Here is a 20,520-nt window from a genome sequence, read left to right as displayed (position 1 = left end):
GCATTCTGACACCTGAATTCTTTCTGCAGTTCTGAGTACCTGGAGTACGTTACAGGCCCCTTGTGTGTCCCTTTCCTTGAACGTGTGGGCAAGACTGGAATGGACCTTCTGAACCCAAGCCTTCACAAGAGGGATGCTGTCCTGCAAAAAGTACAGGAGTGCCTGGTGGGTATGGCTGAGAGGGGTCAGCAGAGGAGGAGACACCGTGGAGGAGGAGAGAGTCGCCACCTCTATGAGTTCTTCACCCATCCATCTGTATTTTTTGGGGGATTTATGTACTGTTTTAATTTTATTGTTTGCTCCTTAAGCAAACCTTTTTATAGCTTGCTTAGCAATTTTCCTTGACTGCATGGATGTTCCAAAGTGTTCTCATGAAATGTCACTGCTGGCCAGGACAGCCTGGAGCTGACCAGTTTGCACCTGGAGTGTTCCCCTGGCTCCAAGCAGTGCCAGCCCAAGCAGAGCTGTTGTGGCACAGGGAGCTCCATGGGAGAGGTGCTGGTACCAGGAGGATTTTGTGACTTCTGCTGTCTGGGACCTGCAGCACTCACCAGTTTTTAGGGGAAACTAGTTCTTTGATGTAGCTGTGGCTATTTCTGTCCTTGCACACAGTACCAGCTGAATAATCCCCAGTGTTTTGGCAGCTGCTTGAGAAACCCCTTAGAGCTCAGCTCTAACAGCAAGAGCTTGGGGCCCCTCTGCTGCAAGGGGCCACATGAGGGCTGTGCTGCCAGACAGAGCTGCACCAGCTCTGCAGGTGCTGGGTGGTCACATTCTTTATGTGTGATTCAGGATGGAATAAAGAATTCTGAAAGCTCTGAGAAGTGCTTATGAAATATCACCAGTTAGGTTGGTAAAACAAAAAATGCAAGGCAGTCTCAACAGAAAATGTAGATTAAGTTGCCAGTGCACACTGTTGTGTCTTTGTTCCTTACATCTCAAATGAGTTGTGATGCAGCTGAGTGGTACAGGGCAAGAGCCCAGTCAGGTCTGCCAACAGGGCAAATGCTTCTTGTTTCAGAACAGCTCCATTGCTGATGAATATGATGTTGACCTCCTTGGAAATTTAATCTGCCACTTACCTCCAGCCTTTCTACATGGCAGAATGTCCCTGAAGGCAATGGCAGCAGCCCTGCATCAATTCAAACTTTGCCAACAGCTCAGCCACGAGCAGAAGATTGAAATTAAATACAAACTCCTCCAGTTATATGGGTAAGGTATTGGATACACCACCGTGGTCATGCTGATGCTTAGGCCATGCAAACACCAAACATTTGCTTTGCCCAGATGAACTGCAGTGAAACCAGCACAAAGCAGCTTCTGTCACTGCCCAAGTTCAGAGTCTTGTCCACTAGAATGACATTTCTGTTCTTGTGTGTAATGTGATAACTGTGGAACAAAATACAACCCCAGGGACACCCTGCATGACTTAAGTCCCAGAGGAAAAGGAGAGAAAGTGTAATGTTTATGTGGGCAGGCAAATAGACTCACTGGTCTGGCAGGAGAAAGGGGTTACAAGCAGAGAATGGTGCAGAAACACAAAGAATGGGAAAATGGAAGTGGGGTACTTGCTGTGCTGGTGAGAGAAGCCAAGTAAAGAAGGCTGCAAGCACCTGTGGCACTAGGAGAGAGCAGAGAAGCAGCAGAGGGATGTGAAGTTCAAGCATCTGCAGCAGCAGAGTAGGCAGTGTTGGATGTCACTAAGGACTCAGATTAGGAGGGTGAATGGAACCTCACTGGTATCAGTCATGCCAAGAACAAAGCCATCCTCTATCTGGCAAGAATATACTGTTTCTGTCTTGCATTGTCCCTTGGAAATATCATGCATTTGGAGAGGGAGACTAGTGGCACAGTTTCTAACCACCCCTTCACCCAAAATGGGTCACTTGACCCACCTGATCACATCAGATGCTGTTCAGCTTCCTGCTAGTCAGCATTTTTCTGTGCTAGGATAGCTGATAGCTGTATTTTCCAGCAGATCACATCCCTGCATTGATCTTGATACAAATCAGTTTTATTGAATCGTGGCACACTGTGCTAAATAAGATTTTATGTTATTTTATATCATTTAATTTTGAAGATATTTAAACATCCTCATAGTGGAGCAACAAAGCAATTAAAATAGTTTGTGGGAAACACGAGCTAGTAACATATTTGTCACTACACTCTTCTGTAGGCTCTGTCAGGCTGAAAATAACTTATCTAAGTGCTTTATTAAGTCACCCACCAAATGGGTTGACTGACATTTGTCAGATTTGGATGATGTTTCTATTTCTCTTTTGATAACCATTTTGCAGGCTACTATTGCAATATGAACTGACAGAAAATGACAAATTTTCTTTCAAAGAAAGAATGATTTCCCCTTGTTCAAACACTGTAATGCTAAGAACACTTGACTATTGAGGGAGAGCTCCATCACCACCATGTTTGAAGGGTTTTTCTGATTATATTGTGAGTTGCACTAATGCCCTATGCCCAGAGAGATGAGAAAATGCAATCTGATGCTTGTAACAATGAATCATCACATTGGCATAGAATTGCTTCTTGTATGATAAAGTATCATAAACCCACTGAAGTTTTAGTATTATTTTTATTGTAATGTTCTTTATTAGTAGAATTTTTCAAAATATTTTTCAGCCCCTCAAACAACTGGACAGCAGAAGCAACATTGGATGTTGGACCATTCATAGTTCTGCTGTCAAAAGAGGAATTAAATGTCCTTGTTGAAAAGGTATGCTTTGATTAAAAAATTTAATTTTTAACATAAATTTTAGAACTTGGAATTATGAATGTCATAATACAGTCTAAATTATGTCACCTGAATGCTGAACTAGGTGAATAATTCTTTTGTCCAGGAACCCTGTGTTAATGTTTCACATATCCTTGGCTCCATCAAATAGATTTCTTCTTGAGAGTAATGTTACTATAAACAATTACTTGCATGTGTACAATGACAATTGTACATTGTCACATAGGGGAAAAAAGGGGCATTTAGAGTGATGCAGACTCATTTTTAGTACTTTACACCTTGCAGTGCTCTTTACTCCATCCTTCTGCCTCCCAACCATAAAAGTTGTATTTCTTATCCTGTTATTAATGGGATCATACTGATCAAATTAGCATTTACTCATGGTGCCCTTTGCCCTGGGGTCAGCATAGCACAAGTAACAATATCTGATGGCCTCAGCATTGCACTTTGTCATTTCCTTGCCCTCTTTAGTTCATATACTCTTATTTTTTTTATGCATAGGAGTAAACTATACTGGAATGAGGGATTCATTCTTCAGTAGAAATATGTGAGCACAGTCAGCAGCTTTTCCACTGGAGATAATGCTTATAATTGACAAGATAGAATAGAACTCTTCAAAGGAGAGGAAGGTGTCTAGCAGGGTGGAGGAGAGAGGTCAGAAAAGCCTAAGGAAGGCAAACAGGTCAAAGTTATTTCTCATCATTTAATTGGGTCCCTATCCTCAATTCATGTACTTACCTGGCAAATTTAAGACAAGTGAAATGAAACCTGAATTAAAATGGTGGCACTCACTGCTCCAGGAGGGGCTGGACACAGACACCAATCAGCTAGTGCTCAGGTGTTGCCAGAAGCTGGGAGGGCACACAGGATGGAGAATCACTCAGAATTTGCTTTGTTCCTAATTTTTTCCCCCTCAAATGTGTTCCAATGACCTTTCAGTAGCAGCCAATTACTCTTTTCTGAAACATCTGCACAATGGGACAAGACTGAACTGTCACTAACCCCTGCTTTGCTAAGGTCTGCACAAGACTTTCTCTACAAAGTGATTTGTTTTAAAAGGGAGAGAAGCCTTATTTATTCTTTCTTTCCTTTTGAAGTTCCCAGAGATCATTTTACAAATAGCAAAGACAATTGGACCGGTTTCTTCAGCTGAAGAGCTCCTGTCAGCTGTGTTTGACTCAGTCTCCAATGTCACTGGCAGAGTTCTCCTGTCCCTCAGCAGAGCTGGTCAGTATTGCACTGGGGGCCTTTGCTGCCATTTGGGGCTGAGATGGTGCAATTCAAACAGACTTTGTCTCACTTTGTCATCAAATGATTCTGAGAGGCCCAATGATGAAAGGGAAGTATTGAATCACTTATAAATTTTCAGGATAAAACAGTGAGAGTCTTCATTCTGCTGCTCATCAGAGTTGTATAATGCATTAATTGCTGAAACCTTCATTACAGGATTGCATAATTAAGCATTTCCTGGAATCTTTCTAAGTACACAAATGAAAAAGATGAATGATTCGAATTAGAGGGATTTGTTTATTTTTAATTATTTTATTTTTACTTCATAATCTAATTGAAACCCCTTGAATTAAAAACCTGTGAAGGTGACAAGTTACCATTGTGCCAAAAGATTGCACATAGTTAATCCTTTGCCAGACATGAGCATATGGTGACTGATCTGTTCTTAAATCTGACAATGGTGGCACTGTTTTTTCTGTCCAAATGGACAAGTTTGTAATCACCTAAAAGGTATTTTAATTAGCAACCAAACTAATCTATTAGAATCTCTGGTGACAAATGGATCATTTTCTTTATATCAGATAGATACTCTGACTATATTCTATTATTATAATAACAACTATTCTTCTCTTTTCTGAAATTTATCCAGGCAGAATTTGTAAGCTGTGCCATGGAAAATAATCCTGCTGTGGGGGAAGCTTTTGAAAAACACCAATGGGAATTTAGACCCAAAGATATTCCAGGAGTTTGATCTTGTCTGCCTTTGTCTTTGAAAATCTCCCCCTTGGTTCTCTGCCTAGCAGAATAGAGGTTCAAGCTCTCAGCAAGCCCTGAGCCACCCTGGAAATCCATCTGCTTGTATGGCAGGAACTCTGAATGATGACTGTGTGTCTCTGGAAATGAATTCTCCTCTTGCAGTGCTGTATTCATAGGCAGAGAGAAGTGAAGGGAGTTCTGAGGGTTGTGTTTTTTCATAGTCTGAAACAAAACATGACCTCAGTTGATCAGAGGAGTCATCACAGGCTCTAAAAAAAGCAGGACTGAGCTGGTGAAATAGCAGGGGGTTAGTTCACCTGTATGCATGAAATTCACCCTTCCTTCAACAAGTAAATCAGCAGATCACAAGCCATATTTCTTTAGACATGGGCCACAGGACTGAAGGTTCAGCAGCAGGTATTTCAATATGCCTGTGTCCTTAAGTGTTCTTTTTTTAAGCCTCTGGATCTACATGAATCCCAAAGACTTCTCTAATCAGCCCAGCTCACGTCCAGAGATCTCTCATCTGCATTGCAAGAGCAGTGCCAGCAAAGCTGAGGGTCTTTGTCAGAGGATAACTTGGTTCCAAGGCCAAGGAGGCTCCTCAGTCTTCACTTGGGGTGCATGAGCTCAGCTGGGGGGAATCTGGGAGATGAGAAGTTGAAGGATTGTTTGTGCTACTCCATAAATGCTTCTGCAGCCCAAACATGGTATTGAACTTCTATTACCAAACTATCTAATCAGCTGCACACAACTCACACAGTGGTTTCAGTAAGGAATGAAGTTTAATTACTGATTTGTAAATCACTAAAAAATTGGATGTTATGAAAATTACTCCAGAATAGCATTGAAGCTTTTCATGCCACCAATACTATTTTGCATTTCTCACAGACCTGTTGTGAGCTAATGTAAGTAACAATAGCAATTACCAGTGACAGAGTTCTTGCATCTATCTCTATATCAACATTAAAAGCACAGGTTTTAAGGTGCTTAAGGTAAGATGGAACATGAAAAGAAAAACTAGGGAGCTGTGTGTCTAAATGCTACCAGAGGGCAGTGGCAGTGCTGGAGAAAGAATTCAGGTGACCACAAGCACTGAAATGTTATAATATGTGTGTATATATATATATATATATGTATGTGTGTGTGTGTTTTTCATCAAATTAAATCTGTAGCAAAAGGAACAGCAAAGTGGCATCAGGTCAAAAATCTAATTAGTGTTTCCCTCTTTAATTGCATCAGTGTATCTGGTATGTTAAAAATTATAAAATCAATGGGTTTTTTTCAAGGGCACGTAGTCTTAGGTTTGCATGACTTGGGGAAGGGAGCTGTGCCGTGTCTGCATGGGCAGTATTTACATGAGAAAAGCTGACCTTGTGCAGCAGGGGAAAGGGAAACAATGCAGCTTCACAAGAGGGAGGTAAAGGGAGAGCAGAAGATCAGCTGGTACAGTGGAAGCTGAGCAGCATTTTCATTTGCTCAACAGATTCAATCTTTTCAGTGTTCTACCCACTACTGCAGCTTCCTTTGATGCAAATAAATCCCTCCTCTGCCTCCTTTCAAAGTACAAATCTACTTTGTACATCCTCTCTTTAATTTATTTATCTGGGGGAGCTTAGCTGAGGCACAGCATCTGTGAAATTCATGCTTTTTACTGGTAATGACTGTGTCCAAAGACATGTAGGGATTATTTGGTTAGATAATTATTTAATAAGGTTTTCCTAAATTAGTGACAGGAGAGGGAGCAGTAAACAACCACATTAGGATTCTGATTTCTGCTTTCCATCAACATTAGAGGTAGATTATGTCAACAAAGACTAGGATTTGTTAAAACACACAATGGAAACTGTCTGGTTTGATAATGCATAGGCCTGGAACCTGACTGTAAATTAGATTTTTAAAGGCAGTTTGTCTGTCCAAACAGTGCTGTGATGAGTGTACAGCCCTCTCTAGATCCTGACATTTTAACAACAGGCTTGACATAACCAACAAGCACCGTGCTTCTCTGACACATCCAGCTTGTCTTCCCCTTGTTTAAATGTCAGGCAGGTCTTACAAGACATATATCTCTGTCAGGCATTGCAGAGTGCAAGGACCTCTCTTGTCTGTTACATTCTTGTTGAGTTGGATCCATGTTTGAATGTGATGTTTATTCAGCTGAAGCTCTTTTTGGTGAATTTCCACCAGGGTCATCCCAAACGTTTGCATTTCACTCCTGTTGAATGAAGGCTCCCAGAAAATGGTGGCTTAAACTCAGAACAAGCCCTTGCCTGGGTTTTGGTGCCTTTAGAGGATTAGACTTCAAAGAAACTTGCAAGATACTGGTGGTTTATATCCAGAACATTAATAATAGAACTATTTTTTAAATTCTTCAATTACAAAATAATTAATTTATCAATATCACATCAGCAGCAGTAAATTTTCATAGTCGGTTGCTCTCTTAAATATCAATATTGCTTTGATTTATTTTGTTGTCTCTTTGATGAAAACTCTTACTATTTGACCTTTTTCAGATTGCCTGAGAACCCGAGCTCCTTCTTCAAATGAAATCATTAAATTAGGAGAAGCAAATGTCTTTTGGTCAGTTCAGGAACTGAAATGCATGGATCCAGAGACTTTTGACAAAAATGTGGAACTTCTTGGGGGTGTCGCAGGTTTTAACAGCTCCCAGCTGACTGTCTTGAAGGAAAAAGCCAAGCAGGTAACTATCCTGTCTGTGAAGGAAAATTAAATCTGTAATTTGATTAGGTGTTATTGAACTATGCAGTTCTAAAATAACTGTGCTATGTCAATGTCACTACTGCCACAAGAATATCTATGGTTTATTGGAAAAATAATGTGAGGTGGTGATAGAAGACTATTGCCCTTGCTTTAGAGTCAACAGGCAAGTAGTTCTGAGCTATTGGCAGCTGGAAAAGTGAAGTGGTTTTACTTTTGAATTACTTTTCTGCTTGCTTCTCACTTTCCTTTCACAAATGAAAAATCAGCAAGCAGTGCTAGGGGCTGTTGATTGCCCTGCTGAGAATTAAGCTTGGCATGTTAAACTGTCTACGTGGATGCTAAATATAGCTTCCAGTGGGGTAAACCCAAACTGACTGAAAGGCAGCTATTGGCTGAATAAAGCTGCTTTTTCCACCTTCTCACAGGCAGGGACAGAGCCATCAGTGGGAAATTTGAGGGAGGAAAAATCCCACCTACATTTTGTCTTTACCAGGAGCACAGTTGGGCAGAGGGCTGTGCTGGGGGCAGGTCAGCACTGTGCCTGGGTCTGGGGCACCAGCAGAGCTCTGGGCAGCCCTGCCCGAGACACAGAGAAATCAGACAGTGCTCCATGCCTGTTGTTGCTATTGCTCTTTTCCCTGGGGTGACCTCCTCTTGCTGCTTTGTGGTTGCCTGCACTCCCAGAGAATGGGCAAATTCCCAAACATAATTTTAGTTCAGCAAGAAAAGGCCTTAGGGTGCAGTAAGACAAATTGTTCTGGTTGCAGAAAACTCAGAGGTGAAGAGGGTGCTGCCCCAGCCTGGCTTCAGCTTCCTGTCAGCAGCATCTGCTGGAGGTTATCTGTTCTCTGCTTCCATCTCTGCATGGCCACTCTGTAATCCCCTTCTGTCAAAATGATCCAACATGTAAAAGTCCTTTTTAGGTTCCATCAGATCATTCTGACAGAATGAGGTTGGGAAGCATCTACAAGTTGCAGTTGGCAGCAAGCAGGAGAGAGTGCAGGAGGCTTGGAGACCTGAGGGCTGTGACCTCTGGAGGAAAGCAGGAGCAGGGGCCACATGGGCTGGGCAGCATCTCCTGAAACCAGCAGCTGCAGCTGTAGTGGAGCTGACCATGGATTTGGGGTAAACAAGGCCAACTGTGTAATTTTTAGCAGTGAAGCTCAGCTTTCAAAGCAGTGGAACTGCAGGTGCTGGAAGAGAAGTGGCTCTGCACAGATTTCTGAAAGCAGATGGTGCCTCTGCAGTTGTGTCTCTGCTGCCTTGTTGCAGGAGGACAACTGCAGTAAATGTATTCTTCCCAAGTCAGCTTCCCTCTGTCAGCATGGACACAGGTGGGTAGGAAAAGGGGGAAAAATGTAATCCTAGAAGAAAATAAAAACAGTGCTCCCCTGCCATAGTGAAAACTGCTATTCTTTACAGCAGTGCAATATATTGGTGTACTTACAGAGTGATATCAGTTGTAGGAAATTGCAAACAAGGTTGATACACTCACATCTCTGGCTATATTCGAAGACTCACAGGTCTGTAGTGCACTGAATGGCAGTATATTGTCTGTGAGTGTTTGTGCAGATTTCTCCTAGACAGACTTCCTATATATTAATTTCAAAATGCAATGTGGTGTTACACTGAGCATGAAGCACGAGAAATGAGACAGGACAGGCAAAGCTCTTTCAAATTTTATGCATAGATGCTGTTATGTTATTAACATCTTTGATTAAAGGTTTCATTAAGCCTCAACTACTCATTGTTCCAAACTAATTCAAAAAGTCTAGTTATCAGATTGTATCTTAATGAAAATAAGAAGCTTAGCTCACTTGTAAGTGGAAGGTCTCCCAGCTCTGCAGCAGTGACAGCTGTATGGATCTGTAGTTCTAGGTGAATGAGGACAAAGGAGTGTTTCAGTTTCATGTGTTGTGTTATTTATATCCTTCTGCCTGAGATTTCACCCACCCCTGTCAGATAATACTATTTATGAAGTACTTCAAATTCTGTACTTTATGGCCTAGATCAGGAAACAGACACTTGGCATTTTTGCCTGCATGTGTTTCATGTATCTCTTAAGCTAGAGAATTAAAAGCTTTAAAATTGGGCTAAGACTTTTTACTATCTATTTGCTTTGGAAAAGATTGACATTTCCCAGACTTAGACCCTTTATGACATTGTAAAACCAACATAAAAGATCTGGTGGAAACTCAGTTGGGAGGTACAAATCCAGCAATGCATCTCTTAAACAAATCCTTAACCTGAGGGTCATAGCTGGGAAAAGCATCCTGGCAGCTGAGGCTGCTCTGTGCTGGATGTGCACAGCAGAGAGCCTGCAGCTCTGTGTGAGGAGTACCTAATTTCACACATCCAGATTCCTGAGCTCTACTTTGATATTTTCTGGAGGTTGTGCAGCTCCATGTCTATCTGATGGCGCAAACCCTATTTAGTAGGCAACTGCAGAGATGCTCTTCAGCAAGTCCCTAATAGTTTTATCCTTTCTAACTTTTTGAACAAAACTTAAATTGTAGCTATCTCAAAAATGGAGTAAATATTTTCCTGACTCAGATGGTAGCCCAGCCCTGAGCTTTTAGTTTTAATTTTCCAGGTGATGTTAGCAGCATGATGTTATACTAGAAACCTGTCATGTATTCACTGACACAAAGCAGAGTTACTGAAGTACATGAGAGCTTTAAAGTGAGCGTTTTTTTTAAATGTGTGCCTGGCTTGTTCAAGTCTCTTCCTCCAGCCAAAACCCAGTGTCTTTTTCTGTAAAGGCAATTGGCCACGTCTGGGGAGGTACTGACCACTGTCTACAGTCTTCTGCTGTTGTCAAGGAAATGTAATTGATAGTTCTGGTCTCTGAAAATTCAGCTCTTGATGGACTTTTATTATTCTTTACTCAGGCAGAACTTTTCCTTATATCAAAATTTCCTTCAGTCTGTTCAGTGACAGCTTTTCAATCACTGCAACTTTATCACAAATAAAGTTAAAAGCAGGGGAAGTTGTCAGTTTAAATACATTGGTACTGGTTTAGAAGAGCCCCTGCTTATTTCCTTGGGTTTTTTACAAAGCTTTAAAAATTTAACTGTATCTGTACAAATGCTTTGAATTTCTTTTTTATTTTAACATTGTATGAACACAGTCTAGAAATCAGGACTTTTGGAACTGGTTCTTTGTCTGTATTACTTGATTCTCTACTTTGTCTTTCCTTGTCAGTGACTGAACCAGGGTGACTTGTCACAAAAGCAACTTAAAGTCAGTCCCCTGGAGCAATTGCAGCTGGGAAGAAGCCTGGGTTGTGCAGGTGCTGCTTTCTTGGCAGTGTAACAGTGTGGATCTAGGCACAGATTCCCATTTTTATTGTTCTTAGTGATTTTGCTCCTACAGCCACACTTCCAGCAGTTCATATTCTGACTCATCAACAAGTCCAAGCTGTAAAAATTGCAGTATTTTAGATGAACTAATCGTTATTGGTGTAGAACCTCAAACACTTTCACAATACCTAAGCTTTGCTTTTTGTGTGCAAAGAGGAATATTCAGATTTTAGGACACTTGAACCAAAGGATTTGAGAATGGTGTATAGAGAGGAAGAGTCATAATGACCTGACAGATATTAATGGCTCTCATCTAAAGGTTTGGGGCTTGCTGCCAGACTGGAGGAGTTACCAGATCATCTCCCTGGGCCGCATTGCTCTGGCACTCAGTGCCCAGGAGATCCCAGAGCTGGACCTGAGCTCCATCGACACCGTGTCTGCTCTTACTCAGCAAACAGGGTGGACTCTTACCCAGGTGAGTGAGAGGGAGCTCCTGAATGTACTCCTGGTGAAAGGCTCTGCATTCATGCCCTTTGGGACTCAGGTCCTGGAACTGCCTAGAAAATAGATCCAGAGACCCACACTAGTCCCTGCTGCTTTTCTGCACTCTGACCCCAGTGAAAGTGGCCACAAGGTCAGCACTGGTGTGTGCCTGGCTGGGGCTTCCCTGGGGAGGTGGCCAAGGCAGCAGCTCCTCTCACACTGTCCCTGGAATAGACACTACTGCTGGGGGTACTGGTCCTTCCTAAGGACAATCACAGACTAGGCAGTGTCCCCAACCCCAGCTTCCATTGCCCTAGAAGCCCTTTATTAGCAGATACACTCCTCTCATGTTCCTTTCCTTGAATAACTTCTAGTTATGTCAATGGGACTTTCATAATAAGAGTTTAAAACTTTTATTTATATATGGAATTAGCAGCATATTTCTGACTCTGTGGCCTGTCAGGGCTCTGTGACTGCACAGCTGCTGGCATGGTGGCAGTTCTGGCAGAATATCACAGATCTATTTAATAAATTCATGTTCTGAAGGGCACCATAAGAAGGAGGCACTTGGGAGGATTTTATACAGAACCAGTTTGCTTTTGAGGTTTCCTGCTGTCAGTAAGAGTAGTTAGTTAATAGGGATTCATCCTGCTGAATTTCAGTTGTCTTAAAACTTTGGCAGCTAGTTAAGCTAGTTATTTGAAGCTCAGCATTGTGGATACATTAGGAAATCTTGGAAGATGATTATTTCTTTCACTGGCTTTGGAGGATGCCTTGGTGACATGCTTGAGATGGGCTCAGTTTTTAAAGGATTAGTTTAAAATAAGCACCATCCTAAATTACTTTGGTTTGCAAAGGCACTTTGGTACCAATATCCCATTCATATCTGAAAATTAATCCTTGACAGAGGTCACCACTCATCTATGGCACTTAAATAAGGCAAGTCATCCTGAGTATTAAAATAACAAAATTACATATTGATCCCCTTAGGTATTTAATGTTTTCTTGTAGCAATGTAAGTGATCCTGTGAGGCAATCCAGCACCATTTCTTGTGGTGAAGACTTTCCCTGTGACCTGGCAGAAGTACAGAGTGTTTTTCACACCATTTGCATTTAGCAGGTGGTTGGGTAACAGTGCCCTGGTTTAGTGTCACATGTAGGTGGTGACAGTGCTCCTCCTGAAGGCCATGACCATACACTGGGGAGGCTCAGGATATTTATTTATGCTCCATCACTTTTGGTAAGATTTTAATCATCTAGTAACAAACCTTTCAATTATATTTACCCTGTTCATGCATAATATCTTACTGCTTTTGTAGGCAAGAGCTATTTTGCAAGGTTTTCTAGATGACTCTGGCCAGACCATCAGCACATTAAAAAGTTTTGATTTAGTTGGATTAGGAGCTGTTCTCTGTACTTTGAACTCCACAGAAATCACATCCATAAGGACTGCTGAATTCAGGTACTGCATTTTATATCTAGTGAAATATTTATTAGTAGCTCTATTGATAAAATGTGTTGTGCCATTTTTGTTCAATCAAGATTTTCAGAGCCTAAAGGACACCTTTTTACATTTTAAATGCTTTTAGAAAAGCAGAAGGCATGCAGCAGTTGTTTAAAGTGTGTTCTTTTATAGTTTTCCTCTGCCATTTGTATCCCACCATTTAAGTATTGCATCAAGAAATACAGGTTTTTGCTTAAAACCTGAAATATTTGTATGCAATTTGTGCACATATATTTTAAATTGAAAATGGGTTTTACAGTTTCTTACAGCAGGCTTAAGTATATTCCAGGCCTATTTAGTACCCCATGTAAATGCAGCTTGTAATGATGCCCTTGTTGCCTTTTGCAGTGCTGCAATTGCAAGAATTGGGCTGTTGTTCTGTAGCACCCCTGTTCTGAGGCAGTTTAAGAAGATGACAGAATCTGTGTTTGGGGCTGCTCCCAGCTGGAATGGCTCTGTTTTACAGGAAATTGGTACTATAGCAGGTAACAAAGCTACAGCTCCAGATGGTGATGGTTGTGAAGCATTGCTATTAAGAGATGGGTTCACCTAGCTGGGGATTTTTGCAGACTGGCAAAAGACATTCCTTCCAGAGGGGAATCACCTGCAGGGGCAGGCATCCAGCAATTTCAGAAGCACTGAGGAAAAGTCATGGGATTCTCTGTAAGGTTCTGTAAAGCTGCTCAAACTGACCTTGGGAAGCACAGCCTGAAGTTACTTAGGTCCTGTAATTTGGAAAGGGTAAATCAAGGAGGGCAAAACCTCTCAGGATTCCAGCCCCAGTCACTCTTTGTGAGCCAGGCTGTCCTGGGAGGAGCTGGCTCTGGCTGCCCAGAGATCCTGCCTGGAAAGAATGGGCTGCCCAGGAAGGAGCTCAAGGGCAGGGCTGGCCTGGAGTGATGCTTCTCCAGATACTTCTCCAGAGGGCTCTTGCAGCCTCTGAGACCTCCTGAGCCAGAGGTCACTCCCAGTTTTGTTCCTGGATTTGTTTCCCTCTTATCATTTAACTGCACATTGAGCTCTCAGAATTTTTAACACCCCCAATGCCTGTGGCAATGATTCCCCACCTGAAGAAGTCACTCCTACTGCATGATTATTTTCCCTAACATGGATCAGAAGAGACTGTGAATGAGCATTCCTTGATAACATTGCTTATGATTTTATAGGCTTTTATAATTTACTTTTCCAAGATAAAGTAGTTCAGGTAGAGTACATTCCATGTCAATGGCTAAGGTCAGAGAATTTGTAATGCTGAAATATAATGAAAGAATCAAAACAGAAAGAACCAGCATCTCTCTATATAACAACCTGGAATAAACCATTTATTATACATTTTTTATAAGTGCTTTAAGTTTATATTACCTTAAAATAAATTTAATAAAAATAAAATTAATTGAGGTTTTTTTTTTCTCTATTCTGTGGGTTTTTAGGTGGTTTGAATGAGGATGAATTAAAAGCCATTGATAAAAGCTTGATGCCATATATCCAGCCATCAGCAGTAAGACATATACCTCCTGAAATTTTCCAAGTAAGAGCTTGATTACTGAAGAAGTTACTAAATTTCTATTGTTTTTACTCTGGTATAAATAAACTGCAGCACTGATTTATAGGTTTTGGGTTTTGGCAAAAAAATTTCTATGGTCTGTCAAGTGAGAGACCATCAAGGATCTGGAACATTAACACTCAGCTGTATCATCTGTATTTGTGATGCCCATGAAACATGTTAGACAAGCTTTATTCATCCTTCAGAATGCATCCCAAAGAAATAGCAAGTATCACAAAACAGGGCATAGACACTGTATCTTTCAACATTTGATTCAGATCTGGATTTTTGTCTCTGTTTATTAACATTTGAGAGGATGCTGTAATAGCTACAGATTTCTCTGCTGAGTGTGCAAGAGCTGTTTTATTAACCTAAAATCTGGCACCATTCTCCCAAGTTAGCTCTGAAAAACAGATTGTGCAGGCAGATACAGATCAGAAAGGAATTACATCTAATTACAGCAGTACTCAATGTGGACCAGAAATTAGCACAGGGATCCTGAGATCATTGCCCCTGACTTTCTTTGACTTAGTGACAAGGTTAAAATTCTGCCTGGGCTGGTCTCTTTCAGATGCTCAGGCAAGCAATGTACTTATGGACATTGAGCTAAACAGAGTTAACTGTGTCAGCTCCCATAAAAAGGAAAAATTCCTTGAGCACTAACTGTGCACAGTACCACTGACAGTTCAGATAAGCCTAAAATCTCATTACAGAAACTATTTGTTTGCAAAACAGCTCTATATCATCTTGTAGAGTTCCTAACAAACAACATTTTTGTTAGCAAGAGTAGTAATAATACTACAACAAGTGATTAACAAAAAGCAGAGTACCTCTTTGGAAGAGTTTTCTGTATTTGAAAGATTCACAGAAGACTTTGGTTTTACACAGGTTTTTTATGGCTTCATTTTGCAGCTGTATAAATTATTCAGATTTTGATTTATGAAAAATTACATTGTATTATGTACTTCAAGTGAGTTAGGAAGATGTTCAATTCAGAATGTCTGAACCTGTAGGCATTTCCATGAGTTTGCTGAGTTTAAACCAGCACACCATTTGGTAGACAATGAAAAATGGGCAAGGGTTTGCTCCATCTGACCTACTTGCAAAGGGAATTTTGTCTTTCCAAAGTAGAACCTGGATGCAGAATTGTTGCAAGAAAAAAGGCTTGTTGTGTGGGAGGGTTAAAATGCTTGTGACTGCAGAATGTTAACTAGAACTAAAGCAAACCAGCCTGCTCAATAATGCAGGCTTTACAAACTGCTTAATTGCTGTATGATATAAGATAATTACTGTAAGATTATGATTGCCATGTTTAATTTTTAAATTTAATATGAACAAACTGGGAAGATTTTCAATCTAAAAGAGAAAATTGAATAATAAGATTAAAGCATGGGGTCTTTTCATCTCATTGCTCTACTGCTAACTATAATCAAAGGTCAAATGTAAGTTCAAGTGAGGTTGCTTGGGAGCAGAAATAAGAGGAAATAAATGAAAACACAAGAGGTTGAACAAATCAGAAAAGAAATGGCTGGAAAATTAAACTCCAACAATGTATTGAAGAAGTGTACAATACAGTGCTGGCATAGAAAGCTTCTCAAGCTGTCAGCTTCCAACATCAAAGAGAAAGGTGACAGATAGATGAGTGGTCAGGGAAGCAAATGAATACAGAGGATTCTTTTAAGCTCTATTGAGCTCTTTTATAGCAACACAATGTTGAAGGCTAATGTCCCTCATTCCAAATGCAAGGCAGTGCTGACTTCTGATTCCTTACCTGCCTTCTATAATTGACAGCCTAAAGCAATTTTTCTGTCTTTTGTTCCTCTCAGGCATTGTCCCCAGAGCAAATAGCAAACCTGGGCCCCGAGAACGCCGCCGTGGTGACAGGATGGCAGCGGGAGCACCTGGATGCAGCACAGCTCCAGAGCCTGGGGCTGGCACTGGAGGGAGCCAGGAGCAGCAGCCCAGGGACACAGAGCACGGCAGGAGCTCCCCAGGAGGGACAGAGCCCAGCTCCCAGCGGTGAGTGGGGTCCTCCCTGCTCCTGCCTAGCAGGACACACACCAGTGGGGTCCTGCCTGCTCCTGCCTAGGGAGGGACACACACCAGTGGGGTCCTCCCTGCTCCTGCCTAGCAGGACACACACCAGTGGGGTCCTACCTGCTCCTGCCTAGCAGGGACACACACCAGTGGGGTCCTCCCTGCTCCTGCCTAGCAGGACACACACCAGTGGGGTCCTCCCTGCTCCTGCCTAGCAGGGACACACACCAGTGGGGTCCTGCCTGCTCCTGCCTAGGGAGGGACACACACCAGTGGGGTCCTCCCTGCTCCTGCCTAGTAGGGACACACACCAGCAGGGTGTGAGGTCTCACAGCACACACCAGGGTCAGGCCTCTATTCTGAGGTGGGTTACAGTGAATTTACTAATCAGCTTCTAAAACCGTGCCTCAAATCACATGCCTGCCCAAGACAAACGGCCAGGAGGATGTTGGATTTACCCACAGCAAGAGGTAATGGAGGAAGACTGTCAGATGGCATTAGCAGCTGTCTAGTAGCATTGTACTGTGCTAAGCACTAGCTTGTGTAAAAGGTAGTGTGAAACAATGAGCTTTTCCCTCTCCTTCTTTCCCATATTCTTTGCCTGAATGTAAGGCAAGGGTCTCCATCTCTGGACCTTCAGGTCAGAGCCTTTATGTGCAGCAGAATGTTGTTTGCAGAGCTGCAAGTGGGAAAGGAGGTAGTACTGAGGTGGATTAGTATCTTTATCCAGACTTTAGGGCCATTGAATAGTTTTTCCAACCATTCCCATCCTGTTTGGAAATAAAGCCTATTAGTACCTGTACTTCAGTGGTTTAATCTTTTACTTCTTCACATTTCAGTTTATACTGGGCAGTGTCAATGGATGTGTTACAGTGAGAGAGTTTGCACACAGTCAAGACAATGTTGAGAGTTTATCCCTATCAGCAGCAAATATTGTTGTTTGCAGTGACACCAGCAAGACATAAGCTGTTGGAGGAGAGAGAGGGAATCTGAAGTGCTGAAATAGGAGTAAGGGGAGCTAAATTGCTATGATGCCCTTGCTGGAATTAGGGCAGGCCTTCCCAGAAGCACCTGGGGAGTGCTCTTAGCCCAGTTCCCTCTCACATATGACCTGTTCCTTCTGGAGATCTGCCAAAGGGAGGAGTTTTCCAGGTAAAGATCACCTGAGTAGTTGAGCTTCTTGTCCATTGTTCCTGTCTCCCTATGAAATGCTTCTCTTTGGAGCTGTGTGTGTTAAATTGGAAGTGACATCTCTGGAGAGCTGGATGTAATTAGGATTCAATTGTTGCAATTTTCTGCACCTCTTTGGGGTGGTGTAGATAAGACTTCTAGTCCTGAGCTGTAGCGTGACACTGAGAAATAAAACCTTCTGCTTTCCAGGTGCTCCCTGTTTGAGAGGCTTTGGCATCTGGCTGTGTGCTGTGTTTACACTGCACCTGCCTTTCTGAACCCTCAGGGGTTGAGCTTGAGGTAAGTTATATTTTCAGTTAGAGGTAACTTTATAACAGAAGCACAGATCACCTGTAGCAGGGAAGAAGGACTGTGGGATCCCCTTCCTGCTTTGAATACAAAGATAACAATTCTTGAATAATTTTTCTGTATTAAAAGGTGTCTTGTACCTTGACTAGACTATCTCTGAACCTAATCAAGGGGAAAACACTTTATCTTATCTTCATTGTAAAGCCAAACATAACAAAGGTATATTTAAAACTCCGTATAACACCAATCAATTACTGCATTGTTACTTGGAACATGTTCTTGGTTTTACTCTGTGTTTTGCCTGTTCCAGGCTATTTATAAGATTTTATCCACAAACAATTCTATTTGGTAGAGTACTGCCATTAACGTTCGCTGGATTTTAACATTTTGACAGGCTAATATTTAATGAGAGCACTGGTGGACTTGAAGTTTAGACTCCAGTTAGGCAAAATAAATGCTGAAGTATTCTACTTAGCCTTTAAGATTGCAAAACAAGGCCTGTCAAAAGACTTAGTGTTTTTCTTTGCTTTGATTTTCAGTGTCCTGGAGCTTACAACAGAGATGCTAGAGATGAAAGAGTGTCAGCTCAGCTTGAACAGTAGAATCAAGAGGCTCTGAGTGCAGAGTGGTTAAATTCTTACAAGCAAGACCCTCTCTTCTGCCATCATTATGAGAACTATCTCCTTTCCATAGCTTTGCCATTAACAAGTATCACAGTGTCCCTGCAAATTCTTGGAGTTTAAAAACTGGAAATGGCTTATCTGTCTCATGAGAAGATCACTGAAATACAGGATTGTGTGTAGGTAGGAACTTGAATTATAGGGAGGAGAGGTAGCAGAGGACTGTTATTTGGAGGCTGATGTCTGATACCCAGTGCTTTTTACATGGGCAATTTGGTCACACTCTTCTGTCCTTTTGTTGGGTTTTCTTTTACTTCAAGTGTACATTTCCTGGAGAGAGGCTGTCCTTCTGTGTGGTGTAGTAGAAGCTGCACTAAAAGTTACTGCTGTTGCAATAAAATAGCTTCATCTCAGAGCTGCTGGTTTAAATCCTGCTCAGACAAGAAGTGATAACAGGCTCTTAGAATTTAAGCACCTCTACAAAAGGTAGTTTCCCCATGGCTGTTTGTATTCAATACAGAACTGTTGACACTGGGGGCATTGGCAATACTATGAGTATTTCATGTGACAAAATGACCATGGAAACCTGCTTATGTTCATCAAGAGACAGTGCTTTCACTCCAGGTGGTGTTGAAGTGGGAATAGTGAGGGGAAACTGTTCACTGGGCCTATGTACTACTAGGACTGTCAATCCAGTATTTTCCACAAGACCTAGAAAAAGGAATTTCTCATAATTATAAACCATAGATATTTTCCTGTGTTGTATCAGCATATGATTTAAGTGTCTAATATTAGCTTCTTATGCCTCAATATTTCTCAATAATTAGCTTCTCAATATTTTAAACAACGGGGGGAAAAAAGATATATTAAAATCCTCTTCATGTGAACATACATTTTGATGTTGTTCAACATGATTTTAGACCACAAATACATGGCACATTTTTCCATTTTGCCATTGCAAAAGTCTTATGTTTTCTAGACTAAAAAAGGCAATGCATGGACCAAAAAGTTTAGCTTTTTCTTTCAGGGCTGTACTGTAGCAAATGCCCTTCATACTGTAAATTGTATTTCTTTATGGCAAACATTACATCTGGCTTCTCAGCCCTGACAGTAGAATTGAAATTTTTCTCAGGTGGGGAAGCAATAGATTGTGAGGGAGGGAGAGCTGGAGGGAAGAGCCCAGCTGCTGCTGGGGCAGGTGAATGTGAGCTCCTGCTGCAGTTGGGAGTAACAGTTCCACCACAGCCCCATGTATTCTGTAATGTTAGCAGGGGCCCACTTGATTCTCAGGGCATTGTTATTGGCAAAGTAGGCAGTGAGAGCCATTTCTCACCCCTCCTTTCCCTCTTCCCCCTTCAGCAATCTGCTGCTTTGGGAACTGCCTTTGCCTATAACTAACCCTGGCAAGTGTGACATGATGTTATAGATAATACTACATGCTTTAGTTCTGCATTTTATAAGCAAAGAATTATGATTGCTGCAAACTGCCTGGCACTTTTTTCTCTAATCCTCATGGTAAGATTCTAGCTTCTCCAGCTGTGTTTCCTTTTCTGCATGGGAACAAGAGACTGAGACATATATTTAAATAGAAAGAAGTTTGTTTTATTAATTCTAGCAAATACATGCAAATATCCACTAAAACCAAAATGCATTATAAAGATTTATCTGTGTTTTCACGTTAGAAAGTTCTGCCTCACTCAGATGTGAAAGTACTAAAAGGTTTTTTGATTTCTAGAAATTGCCTGACTTCAATTGTGTGTGCACTTCTGAAGATGCAGGAGAGTGTTTTCATGTCAAGAAGACAGTCAGCATTTCCAGTTCAGCTGCTTAGGTCAGATATGTGACTTAGCTCTACCAAGCCCTTCAAAAATCTATGAGAGCTGAAAGTGATCTTCTTCTGTCAATATACCTGGGAGTGATTCTGTTTGCAATTATGTGAGTCAGAGTTTAGCTTTTAATTGGAGCAGGAGTGAGTTCTTTGTTTTGTGCCATCTGTGCTGTAATTTCTTTCAAGCACAAATTCTTTTAAATAGCTGAACTGCATGATTATTTATATATTTTATTAAATTAATAATTACATTAAGAACTTTGGCATT

The 20,520-nt window shown here is 41.4% G+C and overlaps 1 protein-coding gene across 1 annotated transcript in view; it reads left to right on the top strand.

Annotated features, from left to right (window-relative positions):
- OTOA (otoancorin) overlaps positions 1-17,201 on the top strand; it is a 30,891-nt gene extending 13,690 nt beyond the window's left edge. Inside the window, exons 18-28 of the mRNA XM_059484534.1 lie at positions 30-165; positions 1,022-1,212; positions 2,638-2,731; positions 3,847-3,976; positions 7,249-7,436; positions 11,078-11,233; positions 12,561-12,703; positions 13,094-13,230; positions 14,176-14,273; positions 16,115-16,311; positions 17,165-17,201. Of these exons, the coding sequence (XP_059340517.1) occupies positions 30-165; positions 1,022-1,212; positions 2,638-2,731; positions 3,847-3,976; positions 7,249-7,436; positions 11,078-11,233; positions 12,561-12,703; positions 13,094-13,230; positions 14,176-14,273; positions 16,115-16,311; positions 17,165-17,201 (1,507 nt within the window). The remainder of the gene's footprint in view (positions 1-29; positions 166-1,021; positions 1,213-2,637; positions 2,732-3,846; positions 3,977-7,248; positions 7,437-11,077; positions 11,234-12,560; positions 12,704-13,093; positions 13,231-14,175; positions 14,274-16,114; positions 16,312-17,164) is intronic.
- The last annotated feature ends 3,319 nt before the right edge of the window (positions 17,202-20,520 follow it).

Source organism: Ammospiza nelsoni, chromosome 17, assembly GCF_027579445.1.
Source record: "Ammospiza nelsoni isolate bAmmNel1 chromosome 17, bAmmNel1.pri, whole genome shotgun sequence".
Lineage (NCBI taxonomy): Eukaryota > Metazoa > Chordata > Aves > Passeriformes > Passerellidae > Ammospiza > Ammospiza nelsoni.
Note: the sequence above shows the minus strand (reverse complement) of the source record. Positions and strands in the feature narration are given on the sequence as shown.